This window comes from Mercenaria mercenaria, unplaced genomic scaffold (assembly GCF_021730395.1).
Source record: "Mercenaria mercenaria strain notata unplaced genomic scaffold, MADL_Memer_1 contig_944, whole genome shotgun sequence".
Classification (NCBI taxonomy): Eukaryota; Metazoa; Mollusca; class Bivalvia; order Venerida; family Veneridae; genus Mercenaria; species Mercenaria mercenaria.
In genome coordinates, this window is record NW_026463862.1 from 35,702 (window position 1) to 63,242 (window position 27,541).

General features: G+C 34.4%; 1 protein-coding gene across 1 annotated transcript; it reads right to left on the minus strand.

Annotated features, from left to right (window-relative positions):
• Nucleotides 1-20,516: 20,516 nt before the first annotated feature.
• Nucleotides 20,517-27,208, minus strand: LOC128555017 (multiple epidermal growth factor-like domains protein 9; the record flags this gene model as incomplete). Its single annotated transcript, XM_053536367.1, has 3 exons — nucleotides 20,517-24,004; nucleotides 25,049-25,153; nucleotides 27,041-27,208. Coding segments are annotated over 3 exons (572 nt in total), but the record flags the coding sequence as incomplete, so codon positions are not given.
• Nucleotides 27,209-27,541: the final 333 nt, after the last annotated feature.

A 27,541-nucleotide genomic window follows, 5' to 3' on the forward strand; every position in this document is an offset into this window, starting at 1 on the left:
ATCTATAATTAAGAACAGCTTAATTTTTTTGAAATCTTAAGTATGTTGCAGCCTTAGAAAATAACATTTTTTTATGTGTTTCAAAAATTTATGTTTGACATGCGATGTTGAATGTAAGGAACAATGTTTAAATGTTCAGAGCTTTTTTGTTTAAAGATATAGACCCTAAAGGATATTCCTAAATGAGAACAGTCACTTCATAGATTCTATGTAAACATAAGATTAACTGGTTAAAGCACAGTATAAAAGTGTACTGCTGCTCAAAAACTAAATGATACAGTTTTGATCAGAGTTTTATTTAAAATTCTGCAATTTTTGTGGATAAAAATTTTATTTGAACATGCATAACTCGCACAGTACACCAAGTATTATTTGTACCAAACATTTAAATCTTTATGGCATGGTTGTGCCACAGGCTTTCCATGATATTTGGTTGTTTATAGTTCCCATAGAGTTTGATTTAAACCTAGCAAAAAAAAGTGCTGAATTATTGACTAGCCAGTAGGTCAAACCATGGACTGGAACTTTACTTAAGGATTCATGTGATAAAGAGTTTTGCAAATGGCAGATATTGTTTATGTTATGAGATACTTTATTTCTTTCAGGTGTGTTGAGGTGAAACCTGATGATTCCTAGGAAGACAGTTTTTGCCTGATGTACAAAAAGCCGGGCAACAGTTTCAAGCCTGGCTTCGGCTTCTGAAAGCATGGACACATATCAGTAAGTTAACATTTTTTATTTTACAGTTATTGTCCATGTGCAGTCATATGGAGGAAAGATTCACAAGGGCAAAAATTAAACTCGGACAAAATAAAAAAAAAATCACATTTAATTAGACTTTAACTATCAAGTGGGGGAATTATTACAATAAATAAAATAATGTAAACTATTAATTAAAATAATAATAAAAATCAGAATAAATAAATACAGTTTTCTGGAAAAAAGTGACTCTTTTCTAATGCTACCTGATTTTAAGTTTGTCTAGAATTGATTGATTGAGAATGTTTATATTTGGCTGTAAATGAGAAGTTGATAGAAAGAGAAAAAAATCGTATGTAGAAATGTAAATCAGAACAATGGCAAACTTAAAATCTGGAGGTCCCAAGTCCTCGGAAAAGCAGAGGGAAAAGGAGCTGCTGCCTTGGTTGTCTGTGACAAAATGCCTGTCTTAACCCTTGCCCTGCTAAATTTCTATAATGATATTGTCCATCTTTAAATTTGGACAGTACTATTAACTGTTAAAAGGGGTGCTCACCAAAAAGACACTGACTGAATGGCGAACAATGCAGATCATGATAAGACTGCACGGATGTGCAGGTTGATCATGATCTACATTGGTCACAAAAGCAGACTAATTCATGTACAGCACGATAAGGGTTAAGACTATATTGTCTTAAATAAAACAAAAATAAAGTTGTTTTTGACTCAAATACATGTATTTGAAATTTTTATAAAGCACAGTTTTTTAGCTTAACTATATGAAGTATGGAGAGCTGTCCTACTTGACCCGGTGTTGGTGTCCTTCCGCATCTGCACTTTGTTCAAAGTTTTATTGCACTTTCTTTTTATCTTGTTATTACTTGACGGATATACTTCAAACTTAAACATAGTTTTTCCTCATCATCATTAGTTATTTAATGTTTTGATACTTGATCCCTATCACTCTTATTACTTAATACTTTTGACACAGACTCAAGCTATTATCTGATATCTTCATCCACATTGCAGTCATTAAACACTCCAGTGACAGCTCCAGCTTCATGAAATATGCCCAGTTTCACTATCCAGCATCGGAATAGTTGAGCACGCTGTCTCTTGTGACAACTCTTTGTGTTGTTACCTTTTCATCCATGCCTTAGCCACAGAAGTTTCACGTGTAAGCAGGTTTCACTAAAATCAACTAGGTCAAAAGCTTTCAAACTCTTCTACCTAATACTCCTGATCCGCAAGTTTCACTCAGACATTGCTCAGAAATGTAGTATAAGCAGAAAGTATCCATTCAAGTTTTAAATTGGTTTTCAGGAGAATACATACAAGAAGTTGTAAATATCATTTGGTCAATTAGCTGCAGCCAGTTTCCATTTCAGCTTCTTAAAGGATCAAGGCTCAAGGGTTCGTAAATTACTCTCAATCTTGTCTTCAGCTAATAATTAATTTGTGCTCAGAATCAACTATTTAGAGTCCATTGTATATCTGTTACATTGCAGAGAACTTGTTTTCCCCAAGGAGTTTAATTAGTTATATAGGAGCAGAGAAAACTTCCTAGAGGTTTTTATATCTTTCACTAAATGCTGACAAAAAGGCATATCAATTAAAATTAAATTTTAAAAATAATTTCGCTGAAAATCTAACATGTATTAAGACCTCTATGAACACAGATAAGTAAATGATTAGTTGTTAAGTTTGAACTAATCCATTCATTGACCAAGTTTTAGTTGACCAAAATCTGATTTACCATTTTAAGCTGTCGAACAAAGTTTTAACATTTTTTAAATATCAGTATTTGTAAATATATATGAAATAAAAAGATTATTAGTTTAGCATGGAAAAATACAGTAATTGTTGTTCTTCAAGAGAAATATATTGTGATCCTGAAGTCACACAAGATTTCCCCTGCAAAAGGTGCATATTTCTAGATACAAAGCTAATAGCCAGTAATTATGCCCTTTATCTAGAATTTTAGGTTAATTTTGATGCAAGTTCACTCTGTCTCAGGCTTTAATTGAAGCTTAAAACAGTTGTTCCACATCATCACCCATATCATATGTTACAAGGTGCATTACTCCGGCATTAACATTCTATGATTATGTGCTTTCATGCTTTAAATTTCTAAATATTTATTTGATGCTCTGTGGCTCTGTCTTTGTTTTTATTAAATGGATTTTACTCTGTTTATACTGTTGTCCCAGGTCACCATCCACATTGGGAGGTATTAACCTCTCCAGATCTAGCTTCCTCAGATATGAATGGTTCACTATACATAAATTGAATTAATGGAGAGCCCTGTCTCTGGGACTGATTTTGATCAGAAATGTACTTGTTCATTAGATGTTACCTGTAATTCATTACAATGTAATAAGGAGAAGTTTTTGCATTAGAACATTACATTAAATCAAAGTTAAGAAGATATTAGGAGGTTGCTTAACAGGAAACTTTACCCTGCTAAATTTCTAAAATGGACTGGTCAATTATTCCATTTTGGCAGTGCCATTTATTATTCAAAAGGGTATTCACTGAAATTTTACTGACTGAATAGCGATCAGTGCAGACCATGATCAGCCTGCACTAGTCCAAATAATAGGACGTTTGGAACAGCTGTCCCATGGGATGACAACTATTAAATATCAGATAAGAAAATAAGTCATCCAGATAAGCCAAATGAGTAAAGCTAGGTCTGCAGTTGGCGCAAAGGCATAATCACTTCCTGACAGCAGGTTAAATGTTAAAATATTTAAACTAAATCTCACATTATTTATTCTGTCTCTGCTCTATTTTGTCATGTCAAAAGCTTCTTGTTAAAATCTTGAAAGAAGTATAGTTTTAATTCAGTTAGCCAATCTGTTGATGCTGTTTTAGTGACGATTTTCTATTGTTTTACAGTTTTTTATTGTTTCATGTACCTAGGCCTTTCTACCAGAAACCAGTTACACAGGCCAAATCTTCTAACATCTTTGGACTTAAAGCTAAGCTCCATGGCTATTCAAATTCTATTGTGTATGCAACCCATGATTACAATATGTAACAGTTAACGGCCACACGCCACACTTTCGCACGCAAAACCACAGGTATTTTATATAGAATTTATATAAAATAGACTCTATTTTGACAGGCGTCACTGTTCATAGTCAGGATTTTCATGCTTTTTCAGTGACAATTTAAGGTTAAAAGGTAGGACTGGAGCAGGTCTTTAAGGAAATAGGAGCAGAAAAATATACAGCTGTACTGTCTACCTGAAAACTGGTCTACCAGAGGAAGATGAGAAAAATTCTTGAGACAAAGCATCAAGCATCAGCCATGATGTTGACAGGAGTCCGAGGAGGACTGTGAAGAACTCAAGGAACACTGGTATGACAGCTTTACTAAACACCTTCATTAATTCACACTGTGTAATGTAAATACAGTCAAACCTGTGTTAAAGACCACCTCTGAACAGAGCCCACCTGGCTCTAAAACCCACAGGTTTTATTTCCCATTATAACATTTACAGTGCATCTAAGCCTGTGAATAAAGGCCGCCTTCCAATAAAGACCATATTTTGGCTCTCCCAAGGGTGGTCTTTATAGACAAGTTTGTTTCCATCCTTAACTAAAACACTTTGTGATTATTTTTACACTGTGATATTGTTTTTGTGTGGCACTTTTTTGTGGTTGTAAATTTCATGAAACTAACTACCATTTCATTTCATATTAAACCTTTTTATTTGGAATCCATGTCTACCTAAAATTATGTTAAAAAGATTTTTTTCATGTGTGATTCATTTTTGTAATATTGACAAGCTGTACGTATTCCTGAAAAATATACTTGTAAAAGTATTTCTTAATGTTAAACAGAGATCCATATGTTTATAATCATTATGGCTATGTATTCTCCAATCTTGAAAACAGTGAACTTTAAGTGTCACAAAAATATCTTCTATGGCTAAAAACAAAGACAATGAGGTATAAAGCTGAATTTGGAAGACCAGTCTACAAGTACTGCATTCTCATTGGTCAGTTTCATGTTTGAGCTCAAAATCAGCCAATCATATGCTTGAATTTTGAAACTGGTCTCCAAACTAAGATTTACAACCTTGAACCAAGGTTTATGAATTAACAGAAACCTATGAGGGAATTTATTACAATAGAAACATTACTATCTTAAGTAAAAATATGATATTAAAACATGTGACATAAAAAATTCAAAATAATGGCTTAAAACCAGCTTGAAATGTGTGGATCACTTTAATCATGAGCATATCTCATAAACAAGCACATGGACCTATGCATTTTATTTCAGCATATTATAGGTCATATGTTTATTTACAACTAGAGAAGTTTCATTAAAATCTACATTGTAGAAAAAATTCTATTGGCGAAAATGTTATGAAAATTGTGATTTTCCCATAAAGTTCCATCATGAAAACTTGTGTGAGGTTCTAACTTTTAAAATCAGTCTAGCAATTTTTTTTAAAAAATCAGGGTTTATTCAAATTCTACATTGTAGAAAAAAATTGTTCGGAACGTGCAGAACTACCTTAAGAAAAATGTGGAAATTTATAAGAAGTATATACATTAAGATGAATTGTAAATAATAAGTACTGAAACTTCTTGCCCAAAAAGGACTCAGATGATATCTGGTATAAAATCATTATTTATGGCTTTTTCAGATCCTAAATCTCAAAGCATCAACACTCCAGCCAGGTTTTATGAAGAGAATCACCTATGGATGAGGAAGAAGTTTTAAATAAACACATAAACTAAGACAGACACCATCACACAAAACAACCTATGATTTGTGAATTTTGTATTAAATTAAGGGACAACTGCCAATATTTCAAGTTTTGTGTTTGTGGTGCTTATTTATCCTCATAATTATTGTTTTTTGTAACGATACTTATATATTCTGTATTCTATATGTATGCTTTGAGGAAATGAGTTCATTTAGAAGAATGGAATAAATTTCATATCTAGGTGCATTTGTCATGGCCACATCTTTTTACCCTGAATGGTTATCAGTTAATTATGCCCCCCTACAAAGAGGATGGGACATATTGTTTTGCTCACTGTCTGTCTGGCTGTGTGTAAATAGGTCTACTGGTAAACTGTTTGGTTTCTGGTCAACAACTAGAGAATGCTTGGTCTCACAATGATTTAACTTTACAGGATGATGACCTGTAGACAGTAGACTCATATTGTTTTGGGGTTCAGTAGGTGAAAGTGATCTAGAGGCAGTAAACAGTTTCTGCTCTATAATGAAAGAATACTTTGGCTGTCAAGTCTTCGTATAGGAGATATCCTGTAGTCAGTAGATGACTACTCGTATTTTTAGGGTCATTTGGTTAAAGGTCAAGGTCATAGCTACCTTCTTGACTCCCAACAGGCCACCATTGGGGATGGGGCATATATGTTTAAACATGGCTCTTGTTTGACTTGCAGTCTGGTGGAGCAGACTATAATAATATTATTATGTATTCTAATGTTATTATATGAAATATAAATACATTGTACATGTTTGATATATCATATATTGTGACCATTCCATTAGGAATTATGAATAAATCTTGTTTCCAACATGAGTTTGTGTTTCTTTGTTCTCTTCCTATAGAGGCATGTTAAAGACTGCAGTTTCTTGTATGAGAGATGGGGCAAAAATTTTCCAATAATTGAATTTGTTCGAACTTTGTGTATGAACACGTTAGAAACTAAAAAATGCAAAAACAATCATGGGACACTGTGCTTGTCCAGAGTTATCTGCCCTTAAAACTGGATTTTTCTTCAAATCTGCATATTCACAGGCAGATAATTCCCAATTTTTTTTTCATTATTCTGTTTCTAACATGACACTGTGTTCATATACAAAGATTAAACAAATTCTATTACCGGTATTGGGATTTTTTTCCCACAAAACTGCCACAAACGTCCTTAAGATGGCTGATATTATATAACAACATTATAAATTTACTTGAACTGTAACTAAAGTATGTGGAAGCGACTTACAAAAAGACCATGATTACCAACATAAATCGTGATAACATTTTATCTGGGAAAATGAGAGATTATAATTCATATTCTGTCTACCTTTATCAGACTAGCTTGAAAATGCTGTTTCAGGATTATAAATTTTCAAAATAGTTGTACAGAGAGTTGGCCACATCCCCTGCCTGTGTGTTTCAAAACTGTAGAGGGGAGGTGCTCGGGGTACTAGTAAATCAGAAAAGGTTTTCCACTCATATCCATCTACCAGTACACCATTTGATTCTGTTCAGTACTTGCAAAGTACAGGAATGGAGGTAAATAAAAAAAATCAGAGTTGACGTTCTTGTGCTGTTGTGAAAAAACAAAAATAGAAGACTTGGATATTGCTTTAACATTTAGCCTGCTAAATTTCTAAAATGGACTGGTCCATCATTGAATTTGGGTGGTGCCATTTGTTATTCAATGGGTGTTCACTGAAAATTTACTGACTGAATAACGAACAGTGCAGGCTGATCTTGGTCTGCACTGGTTACAAAGGCAGAATCATGTGCTGCCAGCAGACTAAAGGTTAAGCAGACTAAAATTTACATCTACATTGTATTGAAATGTGTAAAAAGCTGCTTCCATTACTTCCCTGTGTTTCACTGGAGAAAACTTAAATTAGTCCGTCATCTGTCAGTCCAGCAGAAAATCAGTCTGTCACACAAAGTGGGATCTTGCAGTAACTTAAAAAGTACAAAATATTTTTTTTTCATGAAACATTATAAAATGGAAAGATGCCAATATGTCTTTTTAATTTGTTTCTACAGCAAAAATGTGGTTGCTATAGCAACACATAGTCAAAAATATGACAAATGAGCTGTCTCATAACAACACACCACTTTTGGAAGGCTTGTCAGTACTAGATGCCCACGGGCAACATGTCGAGCCCGTCAGCTGTCTAAAGGACTGGGAGTTGCACACGACACTCTGCCTCATTGAGGCAAACATTTATGCCAAATAAAAAAAAGATTGCAAAAAGTTACAATACAAGTTATTTGTAGTAACAACAAAGGGAAGTAAATCTAAAAAAAATAAAAAATTTGAAGTCAATACATAAAAATCCTTACCAGTAGAGATAGGTCAAAATACACCTAAAAATTGGATGTAACATGCATGTATTACTGCAGAAAAGTGGTCTTGTTTTTTCCCTACTACCAGTAATAAAAAAAGTTACAATATAAGCTATTTATAGTAACAACAAAGGAAAGTAATTCTAGGTCCTTGCACATGACACTCCATCTCATGATGGTGAATAATTGTGCCAAGTAACATCAAAATCACTCTATGCATGAAGAAGAAATGCTCCGGACAAAGTCATTCTTGCATCTGACTTCTGACATTTGACCTCTAAGTGTGACCTTGACCTTTGACCTAAGGACCTGGTTCTTGCGCATGACACTCTGTCTCATGATGGTGAACATTTGTGCCAAGTTACATCAAAGTCCCTCCATGCATGAAGAAGAAATGCTCCGGACAAAGTTGTCATTCTTGTATCTTTTGACCTCTAAGTGTGACCTTGACCTTACACCTAGGGACCCGATTCTTGCGCATGACACTCCGTCTTATGATAGTAAACAATTGTGCCAAGTTACATCAAAATCCCTCCATGCATGAAGCAGAAATGCTCCGGACAAAGTCATTATTGGATTTGACCTTTGACCTCTAAGTGTGACCTTGACCTTTGAGATAGGAACCTGGGGTTTGCGCATGACACTCCGTTTCACTGAGGTTAACATTCACGCCAAATATAAACAAGATTGCTCCAGGCATGTCAAAGTTATGGTCCGGACAAACAAATCCGGACGGACGCATGCACTGACGCACGCACGCACGCAGTCACGCACATACACTGAACAGCCATTTGGACAACTTTGTCTTTGCTTCCGCAAGTGGGCTCGACAAAAATGGATTTTCTATCTAAAAATCTTGTTCAATTATGCAACCAACATCTGTGTGGATCTTCATTAGTTTTGGAAATGGGACTTTATGTCTTAATCTGGTGTTACTACCTGAAAGATGAGTGTGAAGTTTTAACATAGTGTCACGGTACCATACTCTTTTAAACTCTGGAAATATTGCAGATAGAGTTACGCATATTGTCACACTAATGTACATTGTCACTATGAGCAAGTACTAACTGCATACCTCAGTAATGAAGATATTGGACTTTGTAAAATTTTTAAACAAAAGTTAAAAAGGGTAATGATTCTGGAAAACTGCAGGTAGAGTTAAACAACGGACAGACGGTGAGTGATCACAATAGCTCACCCCATGCACTTTGTGCTCAGGTGAGCTAAAAACATAGAATTTTTGAAAATTGTGCCTACAGCAGAATTTTGAGGATTTTTTTCTTACAAGACCACAGACTGGCCATCTAAGAGAGTCTGTCCCAAACTGATGAACAATGTAACATAAGATTTGACTTAGACTGGTTTATTTTAGAAAAAGGATGGCTTTCTTCCGAGATGAACATTATAGAGGGTTTGTTTTCTGTTGCCATAACAACTAAAGTACAGGTACTGCATGAATCACTTTTTTCGCTCTTTAGGTGTAGAACTACAAAACGCAAATTCTATGAAGCTTAGTTTGACAAATGAATGTATTTCATACAGAAAATAAAAAGCAGGATATTTCTATTAAATGCCTTTATCAAAACATAATTCACAATAAGTAGCATATGAAAAAAACAACACATTTTACTTTAACCATTGAAAACAAATGCATAATACATGTACATAAATTTGCGCACAAATTGATGATGTTAGATAAATACACAGGCACAGGTATCATATGGTATGCTGTATATCATTTGAAAGGGGTGTATGTTTCCCTACGTTTATTTTCATTGTGGGTCGATTTCAGGTGAAAACACCCTGGTCATTATAGTTTCATACCAGGTCTGATACCCGTGCCTGTTGCTAAATATAGAACACATGTTATGAACTATTACAATACATCTTGTGTTAAAAGCACTTTATTAAAACGTGTTAAACATGAAATATTGTAAACTCCATTACACAATTACTTTCCTTTAAGGGTATAATATGATTAACAATATTCCAGCGCAAAGGCTGAAAATGATGCCAAGTTTAAATACCTTTAAAGGGGCATTCCTGAAATCTTTGTAAAACCAGCTGCCCACAGGCAACATGTCGAGCCCACCAGCTGTCAAAAGGACTGGGAGTTGCACATGACAATCTAAGTCCACACAAAAATCTTATCAGTAGAGATAGATCATAATACACCTAGAAATTGGATGTAACATGCATGTTGAACTACAGAAAAGTGGTCTTGACTTTTCCCTAGAACCAGTAACAAAAAAATTACAATATAAGCTATTTATAGGATCAATAAAGGGAAGTAATTCTAGGTTCTTGTGCATGACACTCCATCTCATGATGGTGAAAATATTGCCAGGTTACATCAAAATCCCTCTACGCAAGAAAAAGAAATGCTCCGAACAGTCATTCTTGTATCTAACCTTTGACCTCTAAGTGTGACCTTGACCTTAGACCTAGGGACCTGGTTCTTGCACAGGACACTCCGTCTTATAATGGTGAACATTCATGCCAAGTTACATCAAATTCCCACCATGTGTTAAGGAGAAATGCTTCGGACAAACTCATTCTTCAAATTGACTTTTGACCTTCAACTGTGATCTTGATCTTTTAGATAGGACCATGGGGTTTGCGCAAGATAGATAGTTATGGTCCGGACAAAATCGAATGGATGCACACACACATAGACGCATGCACATACACCGACCTGCCAAAAGTGGCAACTAAGTCGAGTCTACTTACTTCAGTAAGCTACAGAAAACAGAGATTCTGTGAGCTCTAGGTACATTCCTGAAGTAACCAAAGTGTGTATTAAAAAGCTTCATACTGTGTAAAATTGATGTCAAGTAGATTCCCTGTACATTATATCATACTCATTAAATCGAAGTTTTAACACTGAAGTATGATTTTTAGATTTCTTATTGTTGCTGCTTTAAAAAGACAGATATTGTGCACTGCTCATTAAATGAGCCACGCCATGAGAAAACCAACATACTGGCTTTGCGACCAGCATGGATCCTAACCAGACTGCACGGATCCAGACCAGGTCTGGTCAGGATCCAAGCTGTTCGCTTTCAAAACCTTTTGCAATTAGAGAAACCGTTAGCGGAAAGCATGGATCCTGACTAGACTGCGCAAATGCGCAGGCTGGTCTGAATCCATGCTGGTCGCAAAACCACTATGTTGGTTTTCTCATGGCATGGCTCAAATATACCTAAACTGCTGATCACATTGACCAAAAATTGTGAAAACTGTGGTAAGTATATTTAATTTTTTTATCACATATTCAATAAACAATATATAGCAAAATCATGTTTTAATATCTAAACACATCAATTAGGTTATACGAATGCAATATATCACAAGGGCTAAGCCTGAGTGATTTATTCCACATGGCGTACAACCAATATGGAGGACTAAGTTTTTTAAATTATGGTTTTACTATACATTATTTTGATTCTGAAATATCTTTTACGTAAAATATTGAATTAAATCTGCAAGAACTATTTGTTGGCACGTGTATGGCTCAAAATGGAAGGTTAATGTGATGTAAATGTGACCATGTTTTGAAAATAATATTAGTGAAGGGAGTAACGTTACACGTCTCATAGAAGAATTCAAGCATGTATGGAGATCTTGTGCCAATTAAAGGTAACCTCGTTCTGTTGTATAAGTTTGATTCTCAAACAGGACATCAGCAGCACTTTTTCCCTGCACCAGTATGGCGGGTATGGTGCTAAATACTATGCGATGTGGCGTCAACATCACCATTTTTTCATATAAGAAAAACAAACAAATTAGCACCAGATATCATCTAGCAGACAAGGCAAAGAATGTTATTGTATCATTATTAACCAATATCTTGCTAAATTTCTATAATGAACTTGTCCATCTTTCAATTTGGACAGTACCATTAACTGTTACGATGGGTGCTTACCAAAAAGATACTGACTGAATGGCGAACAGAGCTGATCATGATCAGACTGCATGGACCAGTGCAGACCAAGATCCATGCAGGCTGATCAAGGTCTGCACTGCTTGCAATTCAGTCAGTAAATTTTCAGTAAACACCCCTTCAAATAATAGATGGTACTGTCCAAACTGAAAGATATAACAGTCCATTTTAGAAATTTAGCATGGTAAAGGTTAATATCACATTAGCATCTTTCAAAAATGGGTTGCAACTTTACATCTTATTGCCATATAATTATTCATGTTTCTATAAAACCAAAAAAGCCAACAACATTTTGTTCACAAATGAAGACATTTAATTGTATTGTATAACTAACCATTATGGCGCTTCTGCATCACAGAAAATCTGATTTAGAATCGGTTGTAAATATATTGGTACTTCTAACATTGCTAAAAAATCATGGAATGTATTCTATAAAACAAAACAAGCTTAACAAGCTAACCAGTAAAACATATCTTATAATAATAATAAACAAGAGGACCATGATGGTCCTGAATCGCTCACCTCTTCCCACATGACCCAGTTTTGAGTATGACGTCGTTTTTTCTATTATTTGACATAGTGACCTAGTTTTACAGCTCATGTGACCCAGTTTTGAACTTGACCTAGATATTATCAAGATAAAAATTCGGACCAATTTTCATGAAGATCCATTGAAAAATATGGTCTCTAGAGAGGTCACAACGTTTTTCAATTATTTGACCTATGGACCTAGTTTTCGAAGGTATGTGACCCTGTTTTGAACTTTATCTAGATATCATCAAGGTGAACATTCTCACTAATTTTCATGAAGATCTCATGAAAAATATGGCCTCTATAGAGGTCACAAGGTTTTTCTATTTTTATTCCTACTGACCTAGTTTTTGACCGCACGTGATCCAGTTTCGAAACTGACCTAGATATCATCAAGGTGAACATTCAGATCAATTTTCATGAAGATCCATTGAAAAATATGGCCTCTAGAGATATCAAAAGATTTTAATTATTTTAGACCTACTGACCTAGTTTTTGACCGCAGTTGACCCAGTTTCAAACTTGACCTAGATATCATCAAGATGAACATTCAGACCAACTTTCATACAGATCCCATGAAAAGTATGGCCTCTACAGAGGTCACAAGGTTTTTTTATTATTTGACCTACTGACCTAGTTTTTTAAGGCACGTGACCCAGTTTCAAACTTGACCTAGATATCATCAAGGTGAACATTCTGACCAATTTTCATGAAGATCCATTCAAGGGTATGGCCTCTAGAGAGGTCACAAGGTTTTTCTATTTTAAGACCTACTGACCTAGTTTTTGATCGCAGTTGACCCAGTTTCAAACTTGACCTATATATCATCAAGAAAAACATTCAGACCAACTTTCATACAGATCCCATGAAAAATACGGTCTCTAGAGAGGTCACAACGTTTTTTCATTATTTGACCTACTGACCTAGTTTTTGAAGGCACGTGACCCAGTTTCAAACCTGACCTAGATATCATCAAGGTGAACGCTCTGACCAACTTTCATGAAGATCTTATGAAATATATGGCCTCTAGAGAGGCCACAAGGTTTTTCTATTTTTAGATCTACTGACCTAGTTTTTGATGGCACGTGACCCAGTTTCGAACTTGACCTAGATTTCATCAAGGTGAACATTCCGACCAATTTTCATGAAGATCTTGTGAAATATATGGCCTCTAGAGAGGTCACAAGGTTTTTCTATTTTTAGACCTACTGACCTAGTTTTTGATCACGTGACCCAGTTTCGAACTTGACCTAGATATCATCAAGATGAACATTCTGACCAACTTTCATAAAGATCCCATGAAAAATGTGACCTCTAGAGTGGTCACAAGCAAAAGTTTACGGACGCACGCACGCCGGACACCGCGCCATCACAAAAGCTCACCTTGTCACTTTGTGACAGGTGAGCTAAAAATAACAATAAAAAATTTTAATTACTTAAACGAGGCTACATATCCGCCAAAACGATCTTCCATGTGTGCCTCAACATTTTTACATCTTAAAGTTGGATTACGCCCAGGTTTCAAATTAATTTTGATAAAATGAACAATAACAAGCAAATTCGATGAATTGGTATCCCCCGCCGAAAGGGTTTGTGGTGAGGAATGGCAAAAAGATATATCCGGCAAAAAGTTAAGGATGTTAATAAGAAGCAAATAATTTCATTAGTCAAAATCAATTTAACAGAAAACAAACGTTTAATTAAAGAGTACATAATAAATGTATGATACTTTGATCCTGACTAAAGAATTTATTTTGATTGGGATATGCTTACTGTAATAAGCTTAGCTTTTAAAATTAAATGCAGTTAATTGAAATATGAGCTTGAAGTTTAACTGGAATGAAATGTTGTCTTTGAGTGGTTTGGCACCAGGTGTTGCTGTTTTACATGTACATTTGAACTTAAAAGATCAGATGTCCTTAAGAGAACACAGGTAAGATATTTTGAACATGGCTGAGGGCAAGGTTTGTGCAGTCACAACTTAACATGTTGAAGGTTTGAACATTTAAAAAAAAAAAAGGGAATGGAAATATATATATCTATATATAGATATATGTATATATTTATTTTTTTAGGGGGTGGGGGTGCAGGGGAACGGGAGAGGAAACAAAATTTCACATGTTGATTATAAATATTGATTGAAAATTAAAAATGAAAAAAAAAAAAAGGTAAAAGGGTGAAGTTGGAGGGGGGAGTGGGGGACGGGGCGGGGGGGGAGACAGAGGATGCATGATCAGTGGTGGGCATGACTGGGTGGAGAAGTGAGGTGGGGGAATGGTACAACTTGGAAGGTTTGAAAAAAATCTAAAATAACAAATGAAAAAAAAATTTTGGGATGGGGGTGGGGAGTGGGGTTGGGAGGGGGAGGGGGTGTGACCAAGGCAAGTGGGTGACCAGGTGTGGGTGCGCAACTTCACATGTTTATAATAAATGTAAGAAAAGAATGAAAGAAATTTAATGAAATTCTGCCAAATGGTAAGTTTGTTATGTACAAATATGTGGATTTTTAGACAATTAAAGGGCAATAACTCTGAAGTTACAAAAAGAAATCCGTACAAAATTGTCTGTGCACAACCACATTATAGTGCTCTAAATTCTGTTAAAGTTTCATAGTTCTAGGTCAAATATATCAAAAGTTATGATGCAGAAATTGGCATATCTATAGATCTATAGTACCCTATATAGTTAACACTAGAAACTTCTAAGGGCCATAACTCTGGTGTTACTTGGGCAATCTGTCTGAAACTTGATGGGCCCCATAACCTCATAGTGGTGAACATGTATATGAAGTTTGTTTGGAAAAAATCTAAAATAAGGAATGAATTTTTCTTTTTTTTTTTTTTTTTGGGGGGGGGGGGGGGGGGGGGGGGGGGGGGGGGGGGGATGGGGTGATCAAGCTAAGGGGGTGACCAGGTGTGGGTACACAACTTCACATGTTTACAATAAATGTTCATGGAAAAGAATGAAAGAAATTTAATGAAATTCTACCAAATGGTAAGTTTGTTATGTACAAATATGTGGATTTTTATACAATTAAAGGGCAATAACTCTTAATTTACAAATAAATCCAAATGAAATTGTGTGTACACAACCACATTATGGTGATCTAAATTCTGTTTAAGTTTCATAGTTCTAGGTAAAATATATCAAAAGTTATGATGCAGAAATTGCCATATTTATAGTACCCTATATAGTTAACACTAGAAACTTCTAAGGGCCATAACTCTGGTGTTACTTGGGCAATCTGACTGAAACTTGACGGGCCGCAAGAACTCATTGAGGTGAACACGTATATGAAGTTTTAAATAAATATTCCCAACCATTTCCTAGATATGGCTCCGGACGGACGGAAAGACGGAAGGACGGACGGACGGACGGAAAGACGGACGGAAGGACGGACGGACGGACGGACGGACAACGCCAAAACTATATCCCTCCGACTTTCGTCGGGGGATAACAATACCATAACTATGTAAACACAAAATCTAAATGTTTGTGCAAGTAAACACTGTTGAATATTAGGTTAGAAATTTTATATCCTTCATAAATAATATATAACTATCCACTTGTACTCCTACACATAAAAAAACTTGCAGCTATTTTAACAAATGACTGTAACTACACAACAGTTGTGAATGTAGCTGTACATAATGTTGAATGCATATGATACATGTGGATCTTATACATTTAAAGTTTTATCTTACTACAAGACATTTTATTAAATGTTGAGCATTGTATATCTTTAAATTTCAGATCAATATTTCCTATAACTATAAAATCAAACTTTTTTTCAAGGCATTTAAAGATTTCTAAACTTTGGGTCAGATTTGCATCATTTTTCACAGAGAGAATAAAACCTTTGAGAAAATGTCAGATTTTATAGTTTGATAGGTAAGGTGAAGTAAATAGTAACCCAATGTGGGCAAGACTGTCATCTCAAACGACAGACTACAGAGTGCCATTTTTTTATCCATAAAACAAAAAAGGGATACCAGGCTCAGAATGCAAGCTTGTCACAGTTTTATTTCAAGACTGAGCACAGAGTCAACAAACCAGGGTCTGGTTTCACAGTTATAAACCTGGATTACAAAACCAGTCTAAAATACAGCCCTGTGATTGGTTAATTTCAAGTTTATGCTCAGAACCAACCAATCAGATGCTGATGTTTCCAGACTGGAATCCATGCTTAGTTTTATTACCTGGGCAATTAATAACCTAATTTGTAAATTACAAAACTAGTCTAAAGTACAGCCCTGTGATTGGTTAATTTCAAGTTTATGCTCAGAAACAACCAATCAGATGTTGATGTTTCCAGACTGGAATCCCAGCTTAGTTTTATTACCTGGACAATTCATAACCTACTTTGTAAACAACAAGATAGCATCCAGTATTAAGAGATTTGATGAAGCACTAGGACTAAAAATGTTTTAAAAATAAAGCATAAAAAAATCAATAAAGTAACAAATACACAACACAAGTTATTCATATGTAACACTATTGTAAACATGTAAAAAAAATGAAAGACATATTTTCATATAGTATGAATAATCTATTTCAAACATCTTGAATTTGTTTAAGGCAATCATTAAAACATCACCTTTAAATGGTACTACCTTTTACTCGAATAAATTCTTAAATATGTACATAATACAATGCACATTTTTATAATATAGTATGCATGTGATAGACTGACAAAATACAAGTTACAATTACTGTTGATTCGGTAATCTTTTTATAGGATTTATTTTGTGATTTCAAAGTTTGAGACCTTATCTGTGGTGTTAAGAGTTCCCGAAATATGACAGTTTGTGTATTAAAACATGATGCAGGTTATTTTTCACGAGTATATTGAAATTGTGAGTACCACTATTTTCAAATATGAGCAAAAATATTTCGTTATGTAATCAATTTCTTTTCTTTGTAAAGTTTCAGTTAAAGATATTTAATCAAATCTTCTCCATAAAACTTGATATGGCAAGAGAACTGGTACCATTATACCCTGTGTGTATGTTCTGACATGGAACAAATTTGCTAAATATAAATTAAAATCTCAGAAAACATATACCGGTATATGGAACAAAACAATCCCTGTTTAATGTCCTTCCCTGTTCTAGGCAAAATACTTGTTTCACAAAAATAAGGGAAATTCTTCATGTTGTAAACATTTCTTTGTGAGTACATATTTATTATACTGAAATTTGGTGTACTGTAACTTCTTTGTGAGTACATATTACACTGAAATTTGGTGTACTGTAACTTCTTTGTGAGTACATATTACACTGAAATTTGGTGTACTGTAACTTCTTTGTGAGTACATATTACACTGAAATTTGGTGTACTGTAACTTCTTTGTGAGTACATATTATACCGAAATTTGGTGTACTGTAACTTCTTTGTGAGTACATATTATACCGAAATTTGGTGTACTGTAACTTCTTTGTGAGTACATATTATACCGAAATTTGGTGTACTGTTACTGTAGATATAATGTATAATCAGATATTTTTACCAGGCTAAAAGTTTGCTATTTCTAAAATCATAAATAGTCTGCATAAAAAGATACTAGCTGGACTCTTTATAACAATAATAGCAATTTCAAAGTTCACTGTATCTATTTTTGGTAAACAGCCACTTAGCAAATATAGTGAAAATAAATCCCTGACGAAAAACCGACTTTAGAGTACATTTATACATGTTTTGTTAAATTTTTCTTAGAGTACAAAGCAAAATTAAAATTGGCAAATATGTTACACAAATTTAGAAAAAAATGAATACAGGCCTAGTTCACAATCCATAAAGTCCTACGATATACCATAGATACCCATGTATAATGCGCACCCGTGTATAATGCGCACCCCCGATCTTAGTCCAAAATCCAGGGGAAAAAAAAAAAAAAAAAAAAAATGATGGTCAATTTTGAGGTGGATGGAAAACGAAAGTAGAGTTTACATCGACACCGGTAATAAATTTTATCTCCGCGGCGGAGAGCAGCATCGGTCTCGCGGTACTACCTATTTTTGTTTTCTCGAAAATAAAACCAGTAAATTATTGTTATATTTGTTGTTTTACCTTTTTTAATTCACTATTTTGAATAAATAAATAGCAGCTGATTCAAAATTTCGGAATGGTATCTTTCAAAATGACATGAGCTTCTCAATTTAAACTGATAACAAAAGGTGTGATAGTCTTTTTGTCACGATCATAAAGCCAGTAATTACCGGCAATTAACGTGTCACCTCGTGTCAATTATGTTGTTCACAGTTTGATCTCGGTTAAAGATAATTCTCGATCTTTAATTAGTAACATAATTTTTGTGATTTATAAACATTTCTTTCGTCAAAATACTTTTAAATTTATATGAAATTAATTTTTTTGAAAGAAAAATAAACAATTCGATCTTTTACGGAACGTAACGGCAATCTTAGATTTTAGCGGAGACAGTAAGCGCGGGGAGTAGTTTCCCTTTACCAAAATGGCGAACATCGGTAACAAACTTGTTTTGAAGTTGGAAAATTGTCTATACCTGTGTATTATGCGCACCCACGATTCGGGGGTGGTCCCGGGGGTCAAACAAGAGGACCATGATGGTCCTGAATCGCTCACCTGTCCCAACATGACCCAGTTTTGAACTGAGTATGACGTCGTTTTTTTCTATTATTTGACATAGTGACCTAGTTTTTGAGCTCATGTGACCCAGTTTTGAACCTGACCTAGATATCATCAAGATGAACATTCAGACCAACTTTCATACAGATCCCATGAAAAATATGGCCTCTAGAGAGGTCACAAGGTTTTTTCATTATTTGACATACTGACCTAGTTATTGATGGCACGTGACCCAGTTTCAAACTTGACCTAGATATCATCAAGATGAACATTCTGACCAATTTTCATGAAGATCCATTCAAAAGTATGGCCTCTAGAGAGGTCACAAGCTTTTTCTATTTTTAGACCTAATGACCTAGTTTTTGACCGCAGCTGACCCAGTTTCGAAATTGGTCTAGATATCATCAAGATGAACATTCAGACCAACTTTCATACAGATCCCATGAAAAATATGGCCTCTAGAGAGGTCACAAGGTTTTTCTATTATTTGACCTACTGACCTAGTTTTTGACGGCACATGACCCAGTTTCAAACTTGACCTAGATATCATCAAGGTGAACATTCTGACCAATTTTCATGAAGATCTTGTGAAAAATATGGCCTCTAGAGAGGTCACAAGGTTTTTCTATTTTTAGACCTACTGACCTAGTTTTTAACCACAGTTGACCCAGTTTCGAACTTGGCCTAGATATCATCAAGATGAACATTCAGACCAACCTTCATACAGTTCCCATGAAAAACATGGCTTCTAGAGAGGTCACAAGGTTCTTTTATTATTTGACCTACTGACCTAGTTATTGACGGCACGTGACCCAGTTTCAAACTTGACCTAGATATCATCAAGGTGAACATTCTGACTAATTTTCATGAAGATCCATTCAAAAGTATGACCTCTAGAGAGGTCACAAGGTTTTTCTATTTTTAGACCTAATGACCTAGTTTTTGACCGCAGCTGATCCAGTTTCGAACTTGGCCTAGATATCATCAAGATGAACATTCAGACCAACTTTCATACAGATCCCATGAAAAATATGGCCTCTAGAGAAGTCACAAGGTTTTTCTATTATTTGACCTACTGACCTAGTTTTTGACGGCATGTGACCCAGTTTCGAACTTGACCTAGATATCATCAAGGTGAACATTCTGACCAATTTTCATGAAGATGTTGTGAAAAATATGGCCTCTAGAGAGGTCACAAGGTTTTTCTATTTTTAGACCTACTGACCTAGTTTTTGACCGCACGTGACCCAGTTTCGAACTTGACCTAGATATCATCAAGATGAACATTCTGACCAATTTTCATGAAGATCCCATGAAAAATGTGACCTCTAGAGAGGTCACAAGCAAAAGTTTACGCACGGACGGACGCACGGACGCACGGACGCACGGACGACGGACGACGGACGCTGCACGATCACAAAAGCTCACACTGTCACTTTGTGACATGTGAGCTAAAAACTGCGCATTATACATGGGTATCTACGGTATATGCACAACCACTATAAAAAGAATATTGAGCTAATGGCCATAGACCTCAATGTATAACTGTATCTCATTTAACCAAAATTACTTAGGGTAACCAACCCATCAACAAATAGATGACATTTTGATGTCTGGAGAACCAGTTTTTTTTGGTATCATTTGAAAAAGTTGTGTCTGTTGTACAAGAACTAGTAAATAAGTAGACCATAATAGCACATGAATCACTACAGTCATGTTTTTTGACTGCGAAATGATAAATCTTACACTGTAATAACTGGATTTCTGTTGAAGTATCATTGAAAACTATAAAGTAAAAAAATGAAAATTCTGTAACATATTTTTGTCATGTAATTTATATATTCTTTTTGAGTACACAATACACTTTCAAATGATACCAAGATATATGAGCTTATCAGGCACCAATATTTGATATATTTTAATAGCAATGTTACATAAAACTTGCTTATTTGTGGACCGAATACCTTAAGTAAATATTTTATCATAAAACTGTTTTGAAAATCATGTTGATTTGAGTTTTACAGTGCACCAATACAGTGCCTATTACATAGCACCAAACAGGACTAAAAATTTTGGTTTCACATCATTTACTCAAGTTGTGGAATCAAAACTTTTATACCTGCTGGAAACACAGAGATACAGCAAAAACAAGTGTTCAGACCCTGCTAGTAATCTCCTACCATCATGCAACAGTACGGTTAGATAGTGATTAAAATTCTTTACAAACACAAGTTGTCCTAAAACCACTTAGGATTTAGCTAAAATCCAAGAAAATAAAACAAAAAGATAAAAGTTATTAAATAAGAGTGTAACAGCTGTAATCAGTAAATTTTAAGGCAGAACTAAAACTGTGCACTAAAATTTGATGTCTGACTGCCATTTATGCAAATTACTTCCATGTTTACATGGTTAGATCTTAAGGACACAAAACGTTATGTCACAGAAGTTCTTCAACATTTGCAGTTATAAAAAAAAAAAATATATCCAACACCATGCATATTTACTATGTACAGGTTTTTTATATATAAAATTTTGAGTTAAAAAATGAACTACAAAAAAAAATGAAGACCTCGTTTTTTAGATGAGGATTCAAACATGACACACATTTTAAACAACTTTAAAATCATTACACATATATAATGCTGTCAGTTGGGAATCTTACACCCTTGAAATAAAACCAATGCTCAGAATTTACATCAAGTCTAGTGTCACAAACATCTGTTAAAGAGATATTTAATTTATTGGATTAATTTTTTGTATGCCTAGAACTGCTGAAGCTTATTAGTTCATGCCCTTCAGTATTGGAGGTAATAAAGGTATTATTTTTATTGAAAAATCAAGCGGAAAAAGGTAGTATAATAGACAATGGTTTCTAAAAATACAGAGAAATATTACATTTTTGATTTCTAGCAGACTTAAGAGATTAAAGTATAAAAATGTGAAAGCGTAGCCCAAAGTGACAGTAATGTCAATATTTAGAAAAAAAACAACTTTTGTTCTTTCCATCATATTAAGTATTTAAATTACACTTTCAACAGTACGCTGAAGTTTTAAAGCAATCAGCAGCACTCATACAACCGATATCTTTTCTTACAAACTTCCAATAACTTACAATGGAATCTCGAACAGCAATATTTATTTTGGGTGTGTTAAGTCATTTTGATATGTGTATTTGTGTTAAAAACTTCATTAACATAGATATTTTCAATTCTTTTCATCCTAAAGAACCAATCTATATCATTTACTAATGAGTAGTAATAAAAAGTTTATCAGCTATGTACTGAGTTTGTATGTTTTAGGTTTAGCACTGTTGTACAACAGTATTTCAGTTATGAAACAGAGGGGAGTTAACCTAACTAGTGTTTCTGGTTTCTGTACCAGTACAAACCTGTTCTTTCCAAGTAACTGCCAACTTCTCCACATAAATCAGAAGTGGAGGACAAAATTACTTCTGACACATATGTCTTCTAACACACTGTCACGGAGAACATATGCCTTGCCCGGGGATATAACTCACAACCTTGTGATCCGTAGATTTGCGCTCTCCCTATTGAGCTAGCTATGCACTAAGAAAAATGTACTTGTTCTATTGCATATTAATACTGCCATCCTAACCAATTATCTCGACTACTGAACTTGTGTGTATTTCTCGATACAAAGCTAATAAGCTATAGATGTGACAATGAACCCAATGAAAGGAATATAGAATAAAATACATATTAAATTTTATATGAAACAGTGTTAAAATACATACAGTCAAATGACATTTAAAAAAGCATAGATCATTTACTGACCCTCTTAATAAAATCTTTCACTTACAAGGCATAGCACAGTGGACACAACCTTGATTCATTAGATGGTAAATTGATCTATCACACACTTACATAATTAAAACATCTAATTTGACAATGAAGCATGTAATGAACAAGTGAGTCAATTTCAGCAGTTAAAAAGGTTAGGTAATAATTTTTAAAACAATTCTCACTACTGTAGTCACTGGATAAAAATAAGCTTGAACAGTAAATATGCAAATAGACATTTCTCAAAATCACAAAAATCAGATCAACAGATAATAACCCTCACTCCATTTCAGTAAAAAAAAAAAAAAAACATAAAAAGAAATTTTACTGGACTAGCTCTATTTGAAGCAAGGTTACTTAAATTGCAACAAAGAACACAAAAATTACATACATGTTAAAACTAAATGGGTTAAAAAAATGTATAATACAGAGTCTAGCAGTAATATTATTAAAGGAAATATATGGTTGTATGTTTGAAATACATAAAACCATCAAGTACACTGGAAAAAAAAATCCCACTGTCAGAATTTGATCACTATTGCACCTGCAGTTTAGTACACACAAGTTCACCTACAAAAACCCACTTTTAAATTTGACAAATTGGTTTCTATGGCAATTTTCTTGTATGAGATTGTTACGCACATTCTATACATATATGCAATTGCATTAAATAAAAAAAAGAAGCTAAATTTGTTAAAACATCCTATCTAGAACAACACTTAACAATGACCAAAAGCCATACAGTCAGTACGACCTTTATAAGGTCTTCAACAAATTAGAATGTTTTGCGTAGTTGGAAGGAATGAGCACTAATTAAAAGCTAATGCGTAGGCGGAATTCACTCGTGCAACGTATCTATCTAATATTGCAACAAATGAAAAAAATACATATATTGTCTCATTTCAAAGACTGATTAACCTCATCCACTCTATCTTCTTACACTTGACAATCTAAACTGACTAAACTAGATATTTTTCTATATTCTAAATGCATTTTTCACAACCTTGAGTCTAAAAGAAAGGCACATGTCTTGCATTTTTCATATATCTTCTCTTAACTGTGAGTACGGTGGCAACTTATTTTTTCCTTTTGACTGAGACTCATAAAATTGCATGTCATCGTGCTGGCGTTCCAGTTCATCATCCGGAATGGCGCTGAAATTCACATCATCATGATCCTCTTTAAACTCGATCGTCCAGAATGGCTTGTTTTTAGGGAAGTTATGGCTGCGTTTGTACACAATAAAGCCAACGATTCCCGACAGGAGAACAATCGTACCGACGACAATGGCGGCAATGATGCCGGCAGCTGGTGGTTTCGGACTCGTGTTTTTCTCAGCTGTGGATGATAAAGAAATGTGTATACTAGAGAATATTTTAGTAAAACTTGCTTTTGTTCTTCACATGTAAACCTTGTAGAATATTGCAATAATACCTATTTAATAGGGAAAAAAGTTAAAATGTGTTGTTAAAAACATTTTCCAATTCCATAGGAATTTTCTGTGTGTGAGTGTAAATATTTATCTGCAAATGTTGAATAAAATAATTTAAACTGATAATCTGATATAATTTTATGTTGTTTAATATAGACTTCTGTGTATTCACTCAACTTCCCCCAAGGCATCATTTGAGGAATTGTCAAATAAAGTTGAACCAACAACCTTCCATAAGACAGCTGGATGGCTTCCTCTTAACACAAGTGAAGCAAGGCTCAAACCCACAGAGGTAACAGGCAAGTGATTTAAAGTCAGTGATAGTAACCACATAGCAACAGAGACCATGAGAGAGATAATATACTTTCAATTATCATTTTAAGTTAAAAACAAGAAGCTGCGTGCAATAATAGCTTGATGCCCCCCGTGGCATCCTTGTCGATACAAAGCTCCCTAAGTCCAAAACGAGGTCAAGTTCAAGGTCAAACTGAGGTCAGGTGATGTCTGAAGATGAGGAATGGTCACAGGTTACATCTGCATTAGTATCAAGTCATTCTAGTAAGGGGTATTGATGCTAGATGAAACGGTCCCATTTGGTTAACCAAGAGATGGCCCATATAAAGCAACCTAAGTCCAAAATGAAGTCAAAGTCAAACTGAGGTCAGATGATGTCTGAAGATGAGGAATGGTCACAGGTTACATCTGCATTAGTATCAAGTCATTCTAGTAAGGGGTATTGATGCTAGACGAAACGGTCCCATTTGGTTAACCTCGTACTGACGGACGAATGAACGAACGAACAGACAGGACAATCACTATATGCCTCCCGCATCAGTAATGCCGGGGACATAAAAACAAACTCTTAAAGTATAAAAATTTGTTACTATAGACATTTTTTGACCTTCAACATTAATCATTTAGTCATGTTACAAATATGCAAATATACTTACATATAGGCGTACATGGAATATGTTTTAATGGATCACCTTGGAACCCGTCCAAACACCTGTCACATTTTTCTCCGGTTGTATTATAATGACAGTTCAAACATTTTCCTGAAATGTATAACATACATGCTTATCTCAATTATGATTTTTGTTCCATGTGGATTTGACAGTTCTATTCAACAGTACTTCAGATATACAGCTTATATCTACACTAACCTGTCTTCTCTGCAAGAAACAGACAACTTCCTCACATTATTAAGAGATGGAAGATTAAGAACTACAGACATACTTCCTTCTTATAAATGACAAACACCTTGCCTGGCGAAACCAGTCTTTCGGTCTCCGTCACAGACATTCCTACAGGCTTCTTCACATGTTAATACACAAAAAATCGTCTATTATCCCTATATTTATTCCAATATCTGTAGACATATACATTTTTTTTTCAATAACGCAATTACAGTCAAACCTGCGTTAAAGACCACCTTTGAACAGAGACCACCTGGCTCTCATAAAGACCACATGTTTTGTTTCCCATTTTAACATTAACAGTGTATTTTAACTTGTGAATAAAGACCACCTCCCAATAAAGACCACATTTTGGCTCTCCCAAGGGTGGTCTTTATAGACAAGTTTGACTGTATTTTCACATCTCATCAATAACTCCACATCAAAGTGTTTTGCGTTAAATTTGTTTTTGTTATAAATAATAATACATAATTATTTTTAGACACTAAGATCATGGATATGTAATTACCTATATTTCAAAATTTGCATCCAATTAATAACATGTTAGCATACTGAAAACAAAGGTGTAAACACAAGGACCTGGCCTATATGATTATCACTCAATTGCATGAATGAAAACTGCTGAAGCTGTCAATCAGAAAGTAACAAAACAAAAGGTAAGACAGTGTTACACATCAGTTTTTATAATTATGTACCCATGTATCTATCTTATATTAATTAAAACAAAGAAAAATCCCAAAAATTTTGCTTTTGTACAAGGCCTTAGGTAGTTAATTATTTTAAACAATTAGGACATTATTCAACGGTAGTTTACAGAGCATAGCTGCAATTATTTCTACAATAAGACCTGGGATTTTCCAGTTTTGCCCTTTTGTGCAGTTTCATTTGCTGTACACTCCTATGCAGCCTGAACATTTGAACTCCCTGAATAAACATTCTCATATAGTGCAAGTGTAAACATACTAAGTTTCAATCTCTTCCTTTAGAAATTTTATTTAAGCTGTGTGTAAGTGAGAAGGCATATACCAATCAGGTATTTCAGAACTTAATTACATATATATATATATATATATATATATATATATATATTAAAAAAGTCAGTAAAATCCTTGTGCAGGTATAAAATATATAAAAGTTCAATTTGCATTTCAAAATGTAAACTGCCTGAAGATATATGTATTGAAAGCGCTTGCAGTGAAGAATTAAAATAATTGTAAAACACAGAAGTCTGCTGCTGTTTATTCCTTACAAATTGAACTTTTATATATATATATATATATATATATAAAGAAAAAATAAACAACATTACATGAGTAACATTATATTTGCCTACCGGTTTCGTTTATACTCATCAGGGCAAATAAAACAATATGGCGTCAATTTTTTTTTGTTTTATTTGCCCTGATGAGTATAAACGAAACCGGTAGGCAAATATAATGTTACTCATGTAATGTTGTTTATTTTTTCTTTATAATATACTTGATCCGGTACAAACTTTTGCATTTTTTATATATATATATATGTAAATCTGAAGTATGATTTCACACTGAACCTTGATGAGTCAAAGTCTAAAAGTCCAGTTCTTTGTTTTTATGATATTTACCACCCACTCCAGTCTGTGTCAGTAATTTTATTTTTAGATTGGTTTAATTTCTATCTTGGGATGGGGTGGTGACATTAAGTTGCCGTTCTACTACAAGTTTCATTTTGAGCAAATGTTAAAAGATTGGGAGAAAATCTACATACCAGTGAATGGATCACAGATCAGTCCTGGTGTTATATCATGGCAACCTTGGCATTTTATGCACTTTGAGGGAGCTGCTGCATGGTCTCTATAGTAACCATTGGCACAATGATGACACAGGTTGCCAGTGTACCCTTCTCTACAAGTTGTACAATGCAGGTAACCTTCCGCTGTAAGACAAAAGCTTAACGTTCATGTTATGTGAGTCTGGTTAACTCCCTTCAGATAAATTTTCAAACCGGGTATGTCAGAATACCATGAAATCAATAATTTTCATGAGGGACTAGATTTCATGGTTGCATCAACCTTGATGAACATATATAATATCTGCTATCAATCTTGGAAATTTCTTATCCTAGAATGCAAATCCCGTTTAAATGTCATTTTCAGCAAAACTATGAAATTTAATGCCATAATATCAACTGATTCGCAGTGCTGTTGAAACAAGATGGGCATTGTTCTGGAAAACGGTAGACCTTTATTATTCACTTAATATCTTAATC